The sequence below is a fragment of the Cuculus canorus genome, chromosome 17 (assembly GCF_017976375.1).
Source record: "Cuculus canorus isolate bCucCan1 chromosome 17, bCucCan1.pri, whole genome shotgun sequence".
Classification (NCBI taxonomy): Eukaryota; Metazoa; Chordata; class Aves; order Cuculiformes; family Cuculidae; genus Cuculus; species Cuculus canorus.
The window spans coordinates 8842154-8857755 of record NC_071417.1 but is presented as its reverse complement, the minus strand read 5'-3'; the positions used below and the strand labels follow the sequence as shown (position 1 = coordinate 8857755).

Here is a 15602-nt window from a genome sequence, read left to right as displayed (position 1 = left end):
TTGGGGTGGCATTGGGGTAGCATCAAGTTGACATTGGGTGGAACATTGGATAGGTATGAGAATGCATTGAGACAGCATTGGGGTGGCACTGGGATGGAACTGGGTCAGTATTGGGTTGGGATTGGGACAGCATTGGTGTGGCAATGGGTTGGCGCTGGGGCAGTATCAGGGTGGCATTAGGGGGAGCACTGAGTGCATATCAAGATGGCAGTGGGACAGCATTGGGGCAGGATCAGGGTGGCATTGTGGTGGCACTGGGACAGCACTGGGGCAGTATCACGATGGCATTGGGGTAGCCAGAGATTGTGTTGAGGTGGCTTTAGGAGGGGCATTAGCCTGGTATCAGGGCTGTGCTGGAGAAGTGTAGGGTGTCTGAGGGGTGGCGTTGGGGCAGGATTGGGGTAGCACTAGGCTAGCATCAGGATGGCATTGAGACAGCACTGGGGTGACATTGATATAGTATCAGGATGGCATTGGGGTGGCATCGGGGTGTGCATTGGGGTGGCACCAGGACATCCTCACAGCCGCGATGCTGCCCTCCCGGTGTGCCTCCTGCCCGGCGCCGTTTGCCTTTGCTGTGCCGGTGGCCGCGGTGGCAGAGTGCGCAGCGGCACACGGCACTAATACCTCGTGGAAGAGACAAATGGGAAGTGACACGTGTGTGTGTAGATGGGTATTTGTGGTGACGCTTTGACTGCAGATAATAAAGTGCTCGCCCTGAGGTGATCCAATTCAGCAGCCGCCTCGGCAGAGCCGCGCGCCGTCGAAGGGGGAGAAGAAAGGGGAGGAAAAAAAGGCCCGTCTGAAATGACATGTCAGCCTAAAAAGGGAACGTGTTAACGGATGAATATCTGGGGACGGCGAAGCCCAGCGCTTCCCTTTGTGCTTTGTCATGAATTTTGTTGTCTTTGCAGATTACGGCTCCTGCGCGGCTGCCGCGCGGGGTTTGCCACCTACGTTTATTCAGATGGATTTCTCCCGCTCTTATTTCTGTACTTGGGTTTAATTTAAGTCCCCGAAGCCGGGGCACATTTGTCGTGGCTCCTGGCACCAAGGATACTCTGCAAGAGGATGCTTTTGTCCTGGCTCTATACTCCAGGGCATGGGGGGGTCCTGCAATGTGGGGTTCTCCAGCAGAGATGCAGCATCTCCGAGGTGGTTGTGGTGCTGCCGAGGGTGCTGGTCGTGGGGGGTTGCCATCCCTGCCAGAGCTGTGCTCCTGGGGGGCTGGGGACCGTGCCGGTGCATGGGCTCCTCCGCCACGGCGCGGTGGCCTCTGCACCACCCATCCTGGGGACACCGTCACCATAGAAACCAGCGCACTTCACAGGGTGGGAAAGCCAGTGCAATGTGACAGCAGCCCAATCTGCCTGGCGCAGAGCGAGCGGCGGGGAGGAGCAGTGCTGGCAGCCCCCTCCGCTTGGTTGCACCCCAAAAACTGCTTGGGGAGGCGTGGAACCCCCATAAGCTCTCGGGGCTGTTCTCAGGACTGGGGATGCACATCCATGGGCTGCTCTGGGTCTGGGCAAGGCAGTGTCCCCAGTGGCCACCTTGGCTCTGCCTGGGACCCCCTGGCATTGCCCTGCCCTTGGCAAGGAGGATGGTGGCTCCACCATCCTGCTCCCTGGCCCCGGCTGCACCACACGGGCAGGATCTGCCCTCCAGCCCCATAACTGGGTGAGGGGGTCTTGCTGGGAGGTGTTTTCTGCCACCCTGAAGAGCTGAAGACTGAGCCTTCAAGGATCTTTCAGGGATTTGTTAAACGCACCAGGTTTTGTTTGTTTTCTTCCAAGTGTCTTCCAAATATTTAGGCTTCTTCCAAGTGTTTAGCAAATATTTAGGGTTTAGCTCTTCCAAAATCTGTTCTCAGTGTTGCAGGCAGAAAAAAAAAAGTAGATTTCTTATGCTTTTTGAAGCTTGGAGGACATTGGGATCTCTGTGCTGTGAGACGAACAGGGAGCCTGGTCCCAAAGCCAGGGGATGAACTCTTGGCACTTGAAGATTTTAATTCATTTGAAGGCTGCAGCTCTATTATTTTTTAATGTCAGCCGTTGGCATGCCAATCACTGAATGATGTCTCGGGTCCCCGGCGTCTGCTCCTGCCTTCTGCTTTCAGCATCGCTCCCCTTCCCACCCCATCCTGCCCCTGTGAAAATTAAAAATCCTGCCTAATTGCTGCCCTTTTGCCCCACTACTCAGTGAGAGTGGGAACGAAGCACCAGCGCAGTCTGGAACCACCACCAGTGCTTCCCGGTAACAGGGGCAGAGCAGGATGGGGAGGGAGGGTGAGGACCAGGAGGTCTGGCAGGATGCTCGGGGCAGGGCAAGGAGACCCCTGGGAAATTCCCCTTCCTGGGGTGAAAGTGGGAATGGGAGCACATGAAGGGAGAGTGGGCAGAGCAGCCAGGGCTTTGCGTTGTGGTTTGGGGCAGAAGAGCCCTCGGGTGTCCTCCCTGGCAGCTGGGGCAGCCCTGGCAGTGGCTCTGATCCCATCAGAAAAAGGGGAGAAAAAGCATTTTCCTTTGGGGCTACTGGGAAGTGAGGTCTGAGCAAGTCGCCAGGTTGCTTTGAGCTGTGGCTTCGCTTTACAAAGATTTACCTCTGAGATTACTTCTTTCTTTCGTTGCAAAATATTTTAGTGCTTTCCCTGTGGGAAAAAACCAAACGGTTTTGTCCCATCTTATCTTGCAGAGGAGTGAAGGAATGGAGAGGAGGGAGGGAGCTCCTCTTGCCTGTGTCTGTGGCAGGCAGCACAGCTTGCATGCTGGCTCTTAACCAGTTCGGTGCCACGTGTTGCCGCTGCCTCTTCCCAGTGCGCCCTTGCTCAGGGCTGTGGTGCTGCAGGTGCTGGTGCTGATCGCAGGACATACCCTCTATTGCACCCCAACTTCTCACTCACCATCCCCTTCCAGGGAGTACAGTGTCTCCTGCAGCGTCATGGCCTGAAAATTAAAGCTGCATATTGCTGATGCATGCACTCACCCTCCTCCAGGGAAAAAGGGACATAGCCAGGGATGCTACCACCGGCCCCAGGCCAGGGGACACCCAGGGCAGCTGTGGGAGTGTCACAAAGCATCGTTTCCAGTGCTAAGTATCCTTCACAGTGCCAAGCATCCTTCCTGGTGCAGAGCATCTTTCCTGATCCTGAGCATCCTTCCTAGTACTGAGCATGCTTCCTGATGCTGAGCACCTTTACTGGTCCTAAGCATCCTTTCCAGCAATGAGCATCCTTTCTGGTGCAGCCCATCCTGCCCAGTACTAATCATCCTTCCTGGTGCAGCCCATCCTTTCCAGTACCGATCATCCTTCCTGGTGCAGCCCATCCTTTCCAGTACCGATCATCCTTCCTGGTGCAGCCCATCCTTTCCAGTACCAATCATCCTTCCTGGTGCAGCCCATCCTTCCCAGTACCAATCATCCTTCCTGGTGCAGATCATCTTTCCTGGCACCATTTTGATCCCATCACTGCTTTACCCAAGCAGACGCTGATTGCCGGAGCCCTGATGCTGCCGTCCCTGTGAGCTCCTCGGGTGCCGAATTGTTCGCCTGACTGACAGCTGAGCAGCCCAGACAGGTCTATTATTGCTATGGGGCCTGGGCCCCGCAATTTAGGTCTGCGCTATTAACCCTGCCTTGTTCTCCACTTTGTAACCGCTTTAGTGCCTTTTAAAAGTGTACAGTTAAAATCGGGGTTAATTAGGGGCCCGGCAGCTGCGCTTTGCCGGCGCCCATTGTGTCCCAGGGGAGCCAGGCTGGGACTGGGGGTAATTGGGGACTGTTGTGGGTTTGTGCCAGCCGACTCCTGCGCGGCACAAGCCCTGGATCATCAGCCTCTGGTTAGCCTTGGTCTCTCCTGCTGTAAGGATGTCTCAGTTGGCTTCCCTCCTCTCCATCTTTCCTTCTTTCCCAGCCCTTGTGGGCTATGGCTGCAGCTGGACACGGTGCAGGGGTCCTAGGGCAAGCCGAGGATGCAAGGGATGCAGGGGATGCTAAGGATGCAGAAGATACTGGGAGTGCTGGGAATGCTGAGGGTGCCAGGGATGCAGGGGATATTGGGGGTGCCAGGGAAGCAGGGAATGCCAGGGTTGTCAGGGCTGCAGATGTCAGGGATGCTGAAGATGCCAGGGATGCTAAGGATGCCAGGGATGCAGGGGATGCAAAGGATGCAGGCAATGCTGGGCATGCTGGGGATGCCAAGGATGCTGGGGGTACCAGGGATGCAGGGATGCTGGAGATGCAGGAGATGATGGCAGCAGGTGCATGCGCCAGTAGAGGCATTCAGGGGGTTCTCAGGGCACCCCCAACCCCTGCCCACCCCTCTCGCAGCTGCCCCTTATGCCTATCAGACATATTGCGCAACCCTGGCTGCTCCAGGCACAGTGGGGTTGGAGCTCCCTGACCCATAAACCGAGATTTATTCTGGATTTCGGCACCGGTGGGGTCTGGGATTTACATCTGTGTCTCGAACCGGGTTTGGTGGCCAATTTGCTAAAGTAAAAAGTTGTTTAGCTGGAGGCGTAATCTTATAAGCCTGTGCTGCCATTATAATGGCTTCTCGTTTCTGCCTGGCTTTCCAATAATGCTTTGAGCAGAAGCTTGGAGTAATATAAAAAGCCATCGGATTATTACTGCGGGCAATGCATTTTCCATTTACAGTAATAAAATACTGAAGAAACAAAACAATTTAAAATTCCAATAAAATTCAAAACAAATCTTTGGCTGCTGAGCAGATTCAATTATTTGGCTGTTATTGAGTGCAGGCTGGAAAAATAGAGCAGGTCAGGGAGGGAGGGGGAGCCTGGAGCTGGGAGTGTGCCGGCCGCATCCCGTGGGAACACCAGCGAGGGAGGGAGCTGGAAGCCAGCTCAGCATCTTCTGGGAGAAGCGACTGGTGATGGTTGCCTCGCTCCGTGCTCCTGGGTTTGGTTTAGGGGTGGCGAGAGCTGGGGATGCTCGTGGCAAGCGAGCCTGGCTGAGCCTCCTCCCATGTCTTGGCAGCTGGTGGAGGTGAACCGCGCCAACCAGAGGTCCACGGCGCAGCCCACCCAGCGCTGGTGTCACAGCTCCCACGGTTCAAGTGTAAGAGGAGGGGGAAAAGCCGGCGGCGAGCGGCTGGTGACAGAGCTGCCTGCGCCCGACGGGTGACGGCAGCGGTTCCGAGAGTTTGCATCTCGCAGTAATTACAGCCCATTAGAAAGCAGTAATTACTGCGGAGAGGGGGAGCGATGGAGCCGCGAAGCCGCCAGCGCGCCGGGAGCCGCCGGGAAATCGGTCGCTCTGTAATTTTCCTGGCGGGGGTTCGGTGCATCACCCTGATATGTGACAACACACCGAATCGGTGGCTTGTCACATCCAACCCAGCTGGTGCAAAGAGGTGACAAAGGAAGCTCCTGGCTGCCCCCGGGACAGCTCGTGGTCTGCCACAGCGCTCCCTGGGCACACGCCAGCACCGGGATCCAGGTGGGACCCCCACAGCCAAGGTTGGCGCAGTGGGGCAGGCAGCTCTGCGTGTCCCACAGCAGCTCCAGGAGGGCTGTCTGGGGCCATCCCAACCACATCACCCACAGCCGTGGGTGTTTGGAGATGGGGTTTTGGTGCCCATGGGCAATGCCACCATCTTCCTTCCAGCAGCGACCCCTTTTATTTTGGATTTTTCACTTGGAAAGGAGCATTTCTGTGGAATGGGTTCATTAGGGATTCTGAAAGTGTCACCAGCTAATTAGTGTCATGTTAATTGAGTATTCACGATGCTGCCACCTCCAAGGACAGCAGTGCCAGCATGAAGGGGAATGCAGATGTGCGTGGCTCATGGTGCCGGTGGTACGTGCCATGCTGTGCCGTGCCGGTGGGCAGATGGAGTTCCACTTCCAGCCCCTTGCACCCACCAGCTCGTGGGGTGCCCATGCCCAGCAGCCCCCACTGTGAACACTTACATGTGCCTGTGCAGCTCCCTGGCTGCTCTGCAGGAGCTGCCCAGGCTCTAGAGCTTCATGGGTGTTGGATGGTCTGTGTCCGGGATGAGCCCGTGCACAGCCCCAGATGCCACACGCCTGCACATGTCCCACCACAGGGAGCTGCTGACACCGTGCCTCCTGTCTCGTGGCAGCTACATTAAATCGTACTCAAAGGCCCTGGTTTTAATTGGCTTAATATACTCATTAATAACAATGTCTATTTAAGACACCTGTAAAAAGCCCATAACATTTGCTTAATGGGAGGAATGGGTGGTGAGCGCTCTGCTGCTCTGCCTGTTAAATCATTGCTGCGGCGCTGTGATGGAGAGGACAGAGAGCGGCTACGGCCTCACTCCAGCATCCCCCGAACATCACACTGCTGCCTGCCGGGTGACGTGGAGTCCCGTAGCTGACGATGCCCCAAGCTCCCCCTGCATCCCGGCTCCTCCGAGCTTGCCCATCCATGCACACCCCGAGTGCCGCGCCAGAGCATCACTCGGAGCAGGACTGAAACACGTGTAGCAAACCAATTTAATGACCTCGTTAGACGTGCTGAATGCACCTGATGGCGCAGTTCTCGATCCTGGTGGCATCAAGAGCAAAGTGCTTCCCTATGGGAATGCTCAGCGCTGCAGTCCCCTTCTCCTGGGTACCAGGGGTCTGCGCTGCCTGGGAACCTCCAAAATTGCCTGGCAGCAGGGCTGGGGCTCCTTGGGGCAGGCTACCAGTCCCAAATCCCCCCGGTTTGACCATCTCTTCCTTGCAAAACCTGGCTCCAGGCAGGCACTGGGGCTGGCATTCTGGAAGAGCTACAGATGTCCCCTGGCAGGGACATGGGGTTTGGGACCAGCTGAGGACCAAGCGTCATCCCCCCATGTGCCAGCACGTACGTGCATGTGTGTGTGTGCATGTGTATGTATGTGAAGATCTTAAACACCTAATTTATTCCATCTATTAGATAGATTTTGTAGATTTAATCATTTTCACAGTTGGTGGCTCATTGGATACTCAAGATAAACTCCAAATGAAAGTATAATGGGTACGACAAATGAGTTTTCACACCAGAATGGCAGAAACTTGCTTGGGAAAGAGTTTGAAAGGAACAAAAATATATACATATATAATTTTTTTTCTGCAGCGGCTTTTGCTGACTCCAGTAGGGTTACCACAGTTAATTTCACCAGTTTTGTTCATCTGTAAAATTGCATAAAAGTGACATTTTTGTGCTCATTATAGGAACTGCTGATTTATGGCTGGTAAATGCAATGCTTTTCCATTTTTGGTGAGGTTCTCGTAGCAGCGCAAAGCACCCATGAAATTGCTTGTATAATGTAGTTTAAATCCAATCTCGGAGAAAGATTCCCCCGTTGGGTAAAGTGACATTTCCATTCTCCACACCGAGTTTATTTTAGGCCACTTAGAAGTGACTCTGTCAGCGGGAGGGGCAGGTTGCTGCCCTGACCTGGTTTCTGCCGGGAGCGAGTGGGAGCCGGGGTGGAGGAGGTGATGGGTGCTGGAATTCCAGGTCCCCCTCTTCCTAGCAGCACCAGATTCACCCCACTCTTTGTTCCCGCAGGTGAGACGGCGGCACCCATGCATTCCCCGCGCTACCCCAGCCCCGCCGAGCTGGATGCCTACGCACAGAAGGTGGCCAACAGCCCGCTGACCATCAAGATCTTCCCCACCAACATCAGGGTTCCCCAGCACAAGCACCTTAACCGGACGGTCAATGGCTATGACACCACGGGGCAGCGCTACAGCCCTTACCCGCTGCACGCCGGTGGCTACCAGGGTCTCCTGGCCATCGTCAAAGCCTCCGGCAAAAGCGTGGTGAAGAACTCGGAGGGGAAGCGGACTAAGCTCTCGCCTGCCCAGGTCGGCGTTGCTCCCTACCCCGCGTCAAGCACTTTAGCTCAAGGTCCCTCCTGCGCCGGGCAGCTGAGCTACCACAGCGGCCAGAAACAGCTGGAGGGTCCCGTGCCCCCCAACGTGACGGTGGCGGCGTCTGTGCTGCCGCTGGCGGGCAGGAGCCTGGCCCTGCCGCCGTCCAACCTGCCCTCCATCCAGAGCATCATCTACCAGATCAATCAGCAGTGCCAGGCGCAGGGTGCCCAGCCGGGCTGCCCGGCCGTCGTGGCCACCAACCCCAGCCCGGCCAAGCACGGCGCCTTCACCGGCGCTGCCGCATATGCCGGTGCTGTCTTACCGGAGTGCCGCAAGGGTGCTGAGCTGGCGCTGGGCTCCAACCCAGCCGTGGCTCTGGCACCCAAGGCAGGCATCTACCCCGAGGGCATGGACTACCTGGTCTGGCAGCAGAAGCAGCAGCAGCAGCACCTGCGAATGTACAGCGGGGGCAGTGGCGGCGGGGGGGCCCTCAGCAAATCCCCCGAGACGTGCGCGGGTGCCTCGCGCCCCTACGCCTTGGGTGGCGCGGCCGAGAAGGTGAGCTCGTCTCCTTTGAACTGCATGCATGGCAACTTCTCGGTGGGGCAATACTTCGCCCCACCTTGGAATAGCATCTTGGTGACCCCCAACAGCGACTGTTACAACCCGCCGGAGCTGGGGGCCGGACCCCGGGAGCTGGGGGTGCCCCCGGCCGAGGGGCTGCCCAGCAAGTCGCTCTGCAATACCTCCATCCTCAGCAGCAGCCTCCAGTCCCTGGAGTATCTCATCAACGACATCCACCCGCCCTGCATCAAGGAGCAGATGTTGGGCAAGGGCTACGAGACCGTGTCTGTGCCAAGGCTCTTGGACCACCAGCACGCCCACATCCGCCTGCCCGTCTACAGATAAGGAACCGATGCTGCTTTTCCCAAACCCAGGGCGAGGACTTCGGCACGAGCCGGGCTCCCCTCTGGCACCACGCGGGTACCGGACCATGGCAGTGAGGGCAGGGGGACAGGGAGTGGGGGACGGGGTCGGCTGCCGAAAGGGCTCCTGGGACACTGGGATTTCACTGGGGTCCCCAGACTGGTGACACCCGCAACCTGCTGGAAACCGATGCCGAAGGACCGCTTGTCTATAGAGCTCAGAAATCATTTTATCTCCACGAATGTGAACAGGGAATCGCTACGAGTTGCTGCTATCCAGGGAGAGGAGGCTCCGCTCCGCACCCCCGCGGGTGCCCAGGCGGATCCATGCGGGGCAGGGCACGATGCCGTGGCCGGGAGGGTCACCCACGGCGCTCCCAGCCCGGCGGCCGCAGGGAGCTGGCGCCTGACCTGTAGCTGAAATCCGTAACTTGCACTGCTTTGATTAAAGCTAATAACTGGGGAGGCTATTTAAGAAAAACACTGGAAAACTTGAACAGATTTCTTTTTTTTTAAGTTTTTATTGGGTTTTTTTTTTTTTAGTTGACTAGGCTGTACATCTCTGTGTTGGCTGCTACAGAGTCTCCTCCTGCCCTTCCTCCTCTTCCTCCTCCTCCTCCTCTCTCCCAGCCCTGCGTTGCCAACCGGCTCCTATTCCCACTCCCCCGGGAGGTTCGCTGCCCTGTGCCGGGCACCCAGAGGGACCCCCAACCCCTCTCCCGTGCCACGACACCCCCAGGAACCTTCCCAGATCTCACACTTCCAGGCTGTTTTGGTTTTGGTTTTTTTTTCCCCTCCTTACTGTCAGTTCTCCTTTGGTTCTGGGTTCGAGGCGACCGCGGCCCCAGGGGCGCTCGCATACCTCTTGATTCCTCCTTTCTTTTATGAAAAAAACAGTTCCAAAATGCTCATTACGGTCCGTTATTCACTTTGTGTAATTATGTGTTTAAGAGATTTATTCATTTAAAGGCTCACACCGCAAAACACAAAGCGTTTTGATGTTTAAAGGAAAAAAAAAGAAGGCAAATACCCCGACGAAACCCAAGGTGATTGTGCTCGGAAAAGAGGTACTGTATCCCTGCAAGGCCTGTTCAAGCACTAAGTGCATTTACAAATCTCTGAGAATGTTTTTTTTATACTAAAATTGACCATTATATTCTACTGTGAGCAGTGCTGGCTGCACTGGATTGTTTTAAAAATGAGAGAAAAAAAACAAAAAAAAACCAACACAAAACCCGCAAGCCGTGTGTCCGGATGGTGTTTTTCCCAAAGTAAAACCAGGATATCGCTGGATGTGTGCTCTGGAGTCTCTTTGCTTTGCTGTGGCCCCCCCCCTCAAAGCCAGGACTTGCTTGCTCTACACCTTCCTCCCGCAGGTTTTTAGGGCATGGAGGAGCACCTATAAATAATATAAACCTGCTAACGATGCTGAGCCATTAATCCGGCCCCGGTGCCAGCCTCCACCTCACACCCCAGGCCAACAGGCGCGTGTGGGCCAAATCCTCAGGGATTAGGGCTGCGGCCCCACGTGCACCCATGGGATGCTCGCTGGGTGATGGGGACCGTGTCCCCACCCCTGGACTAGCGGCCACCTCCAGTGCAGTAGAGTCATAGAATCGTTTGGTTGGAAAAGACCTTTGAGATCGTTGAGTCCAACCGTCCCTGTCCACCGCTAAACCATCCCTGAGCACCTCATCTGCCTGGCTTTAAACCCCTCCAGGGATGGGGACTCCACCACCTCCCTGGACAGTTGTTCCAGCGTCTCAGAAGCCTTTTGGTGAAGAGATTCTTTCTGATGTCTAATCTGAACCTGCCCTGGTGCGACTTGAGGCCATTCCCTCTCATCCCATCACTTAGGCGAAGAGACCGACATCCGCCTCTCTACAACCTCCTTCCAAATAGCTGTAGTAGAGTCATCTCCACCGCCATCCATCACCTGCAGGGAGTTTGCCACCGAGTTCTCCCCGTGGCAGGAGGATCCCTGGTGCCGGGGCAGGATGGGGCCTCTCCTTTGGCCCCGGCTCTGCCTGGGGGGCTGCTCTCCCCTCACCCTGCTCACGGCCTGCTCTGCCCCGGCGGCAGCTTCCCAGCCCGAACAATGAGCCGGTTGCATTAGGATAATAGTATTAAATCCCAAATAGCTCTGGGCGGACGGCGCGTCTCCGCGGCCCCTGCGTCCCGCGGCGGTGACATATGGCATGCCGTTATCCCGGCCGGGGAGGGGGCTGATGGCGGCGGGGCAGGGGTTTCTTTATTTTTCACTTCTCCACCTGCATAACCGGGATTATATTAAACCGGTTCCTGCCTAAACTTGCCCGTTGCTGGTCCCAACAGGAACTCGTGGCAGAATTGCAGGAGCAGCCCTGCCCGATCCTCCCTGGGGCTGAGCATCCAGCAGAGGGAAGAGGCCATGACCTGTGCCGGAGCCGCCAGCCAGAATTGTGCGTGGTGGGACACAAAAAAACCCAGCGTGGATGTGGCTGTAGGCTGGGAGCCACTAACCAGGAGCAGACGGCTGGTTGGCAGGGGGAAAAGCTGCAGGGTTTTTGGCCCCTGAGGTGCTCCCTGCAGCCCTGCTGGGAATGGGGAAAGGGATAGGGATGGGGAAGGGGATCTGGAAGAGGATGGGTGTTGAGAAGAGGATTGGGAAGAGGATGGGCATCAGGAAGAGGATGGGAATGGGAAAGGGCATGGAGATGGGGAACAGGATGGGGATGGGAAAGGATGGGAATGGGAAAGGGGATGGAAAAGGGCATGGAGATGGGGAAGAGGATAGGGATGGGAAAGGGGATGGAAATAGGAAAGGGCATGGGGAAGAGGATGGGGATGGGAAAGGGGAAGGGGATGGAGATGGGAAAATGGATGAGGTAGAGGATAAGGATGGGCATCAGGAAGAGGATGGGAATGGGAAAGGGCATGGAGATGGGGAACAGGATGGGGATGGGAAAGAGGATGGGAATGGGAAAGGGGATGGAAAAGGGCATGGAGATGGGGAAGAGGATAGGGATGGGAAAGGGGATGGAAATAGGAAAGGGCATGGGGAAGAGGATGGGGATGGGAAAGGGGAAGGGGATGGAGATGGGAAAATGGATGAGGAAGAGGATAAGGATGGGAATCAGGAAAAGGATGGGGATGGGGAAGAGGATGAGGATGGGGAAGAGGATAAGGATGGGCAAGGTGAAGAGGATAGGGATGGGAATGGGGAAGGGGGTGGGGATGAGGATGGGACGGGGAAGGGAATGAGGATGGGGATCAGGAAGAGGATAGGGATGGGAAAGGGGATGGAAATAGGAAAGGGCATGGAGATGGGGAAGAGGATGGGGATGGGAAGGGATGGGGAAGGGGATGGATATAGGAAAAGGGATGAGGAAGAGGATAAGGATGGGGATCAGGAAAAGGATGGGGATGGGGAAGAGGATGAGGATGGGCAAGGTGAAGAGGATAGGGATAGGAATGGGGAAGGGGGTGGGGATGAGGATGGGATGGGGAAGGGAATGAGGATGGGACGGGGAAGGGAATGAGGGTGGGGATGAGGATAGGGACAGGGACAACGCCTTGCAGCCACATGCCCAGAGCCGCCCCGCGGCCATGGCTGCAGCCAGGGAGCGCGGCTCCATTTGTCTCGTTTTTCTCTCTTGCCGTAACCACGGCGCACGTGGTTCTGCCGATATTTATGGCATGACGGGAGGGGACCGCTCCATCACCGGCAGCAAGCGGCATGACAGCTGATCCAGGGAACAAAGAGAAATTGGGACAAAAGGAAATTTTCACAGAGGTTAATGTTACTGGGGGAGGGGGTGCCATTGCCTGCCTGCGTGTTAAAATTAGACTGGCTGGAGGAAAATATTTGCTCAGATCTTTGTCATTAAAAAGATGTCACATCAAAAGAAATGTGAGGCTGAAGGAGGGCAATGCTGGTGGGTCCCTCTGTGCAGGGCATGGGGTGGCAGTGCTGCCTGCAGCCTCTCCACGTGGCTTTCCTCAAACATTGAGCCAACAATGTGTTCTCACAGCCCAGAAAGCCACCCGTGTCCTGGGTGGCATCCAAAGCAGTTGGAGCAGCAGTGCCAGAGAGGGGATTCTGCCCTTCTACTTTGTTCTAGTGACACCCCACCTCGAGCCCTGCATCCAGGTCTCGAGTCCTCAGCACAGGAAAGTCATGGAGCTGTTGGAGCAAGTCCAGAGGAGGCCACGGAGATGGATCTAAGGGTGGAGCACCCCTGTACAAAGACAGGCTGAGAGAGTTGGGGTTGTTCAGCCTGGAGAAGAGCAGACACTGAGGAGACCTCACAGCAGCTTCCAGTGCTGAAAGGGGCTCCAGGAAAGCTGGGGAGGGGCTCTTGATCAGGGAGGGCAGGGAGAGGATGAGGGGGAACAGTTTTAAGCTGAAAGAGGGGAGATTGAGATGAGATCTTTGGCAGAAATGTTTTGCTGTGAGGGTGGGGAGGCCCTGGCCCAGGTTGCCCAGAGCAGTGGTGGCTGCCCCATCCCTGGAGGGGTTCCAGGCCAGGTTGGATGGGGCTTGGAGCCCCTGATCCACTGGGAGGTGTCCCTGCCCATGGCAGGGGGTGGGACTGGTTGGGCTTTGAAGTCCCTTCCAACCCAAACCATTCCATGATTCTGTGATTGGGGGTTACCAAAACAGGAGACTCTTCCTGGGCTGCCTGGTGCAAAGAGCATCGCCAGGGGCTTTGGATGCTGCAGCAGAAACTTTGCTCCTTTACTGGCTACATTAGGGGTACATTAGCGCTGCCTCCATCATATTTCCCACCTCACCATAAATCAGGGCAAGCGGCAGGAGCGACGGCACGATCCATCTTGCAGGTCTCAAAGTCATTACATTTCATTAGGAGGTGCACGAGGTTTTTATTATTTAGCAGGTTAATTCTCCCCTCAGATAGGTTCCTCTGGGAGGAGCATTTCACTGGGCCCAGGAAGATTTCAAATGTGTAATGCAAAATAAATGGGTCGCTCCTTGGCGGGCACCCACCTCCACCCAGGACTGCACAGAGCTGGATCCAGCTGGAACTGGGGAGTCCTTGGGGACATGAAGTGCAGGTAGATGGTGGCTAATTATGGGACAGGGACCTGGAGACACATCCCTGCACCCAGGATGAAGCCACCACCACCCTTGCCCCAGCAGGGTGCATCTCCCCACGAGCACTGCAGGAACGCGCTGGGGTAAATGGTGTTGGTTTTGGTCTGCAAATACCCCCCTATTCAAATAACAACAGTTTCTAAAGGCAGGTGTGGACGAGGCTGATATTAAACTTAGCGGCCGCTTTTGCTGTTTGAGGGTGAGGAGAAGAGACAAGCAGTATAAATTGCATGGCTGCAAAAGGACTTAAAAAAACCCATCTCTCATTTTGATTGATATTAGCTTCACAAATTAAGCTTTAGATTTATCTAAAAATAAATTTGCTTCCGCGCTCCACGTTGTGGATGACAAGTGCTTTTCTCTTCCCTTTGTTGGGTTTGTCATCGCTGAAGGGTGGCACAGGGGGGGGCTGTGCCCAAGAACCCCCAGCCCCCAGGGTGCCCCACCTCTGCAGCCATGCCTGAAGGCAGAGGGGGGAACAGTTCAGGGCTTTGCAGGGTGTAGAAGGGCCAAAGGCAAGCCCTGCAGCCCCAAAAGTGGCAAAGGCATCATGTGCCAGGATGTCACCATCTTGGCCACAGTATCCCCATCTTGAAGTGCTGCATTCAGGTCTGGAGCCCGCAGTACAGGAGGACATGGATCTGTTGGGCTGAGTCTAGAGGAGGCCACAGAGATGATCCGAAGGTTGGAGCGCTTCTTGTACAAGGACAGGCTGAGAGAGTTGGGGTTGTTCAGCTGGAGAGGAGAAGGCTCCAGGAAGACCTTAGAGGATCTTCCAGTGCTGAAAGGGGCTCCAGGAAAGCTGGGGAGGAGCTCTTGATCAGGGAGGGCAGAGATAGGATGAGGGCGAACAGTTTTAAGCTGAAAGAGGGGAGATTGAGATGAGATCTTAGGAAGAAACGTTTTGCTGTGAGGGTGGGGAGGCCCTGGCCCAGGTTGCCCAGAGCAGTGGTGCTGCCCCATCCCTGGAGGTGTTCAAGGCCAGGTTGGATGGGGCTTGGAGCCCCTGATCCAGTGGGAGGTGTCCCTGCCCATGGCAGGGGGTGGAACTGGATGGGCTGTGAGGTTCCTTCCAATGCAAACCATTCTATGATCCCTACTGAGCCACCAGGGTCCAGTGTGATGGCGCAGGGCACAGCAATATCCACCCTCCCTGCACCCCAACCACTTTAAACCCTACTCCCACACGGCTCCTCAGCCTTGGGACATTCGAATTTGCAGAGAAGGGGAAAAAAAATGGTTTATTTCCAATTGTGCTGGAAAATCTCACCTCCAGCACTGTCGCCGAGGGCAGCCCAGAGCCCATCTCTGGTGTGCTGGGCAGCCCAGTCCTGTACAGGGGCTCCTCCAGGCACCCCACACTGCCCAGCCGGGGCTGGCTGCTGTGTACCAGTGGGGTCTGGCTGCCAGGATGGGCAAAAGCAAAGTTTATCATTTTCAAATAACAGCCGGCACGAAAGCAAGAGCCGGCTCAGCTCCTCATTCGATTATGCAGCGTGAGCTGAGAGCTGAAACCTCAGCCTCTCCTAAGTAGTGATAATGAAACTTATTCATTCCCTCACCCTGGGGAAATACTTAAACCACAATATGAGAGATATATGTAAATCACATTTAAACGGAGACAGTGCAGTTAAAGCTAACGGCGAGTAATCAAGTTTGAAGATGAAGTGTCTCCTTTTCTGCTATATCATTTGCTTACTGAGCTGGGCTGCCTCCAGGGCCAGCATCTCTGCCACCGTG

At 55.8% G+C, this 15602-nt stretch overlaps 1 protein-coding gene across 3 annotated transcripts in view; it reads left to right on the top strand.

The window, feature by feature from the left end:
- The window catches only part of FAM222A (family with sequence similarity 222 member A), a 34068-nt gene extending 23046 nt beyond the window's left edge, over window positions 1-11022 (top strand). For all 3 annotated transcript variants that reach the window (XM_054082022.1, XM_054082021.1, XM_054082023.1), the window contains exon 3: window positions 7531-11022. In XM_054082022.1, the coding sequence (XP_053937997.1) occupies window positions 7531-8747 (1217 nt within the window). In that variant the 3' untranslated portion in view covers window positions 8748-11022. The remainder of the gene's footprint in view (window positions 1-7530) is intronic.
- The last annotated feature ends 4580 nt before the right edge of the window (window positions 11023-15602 follow it).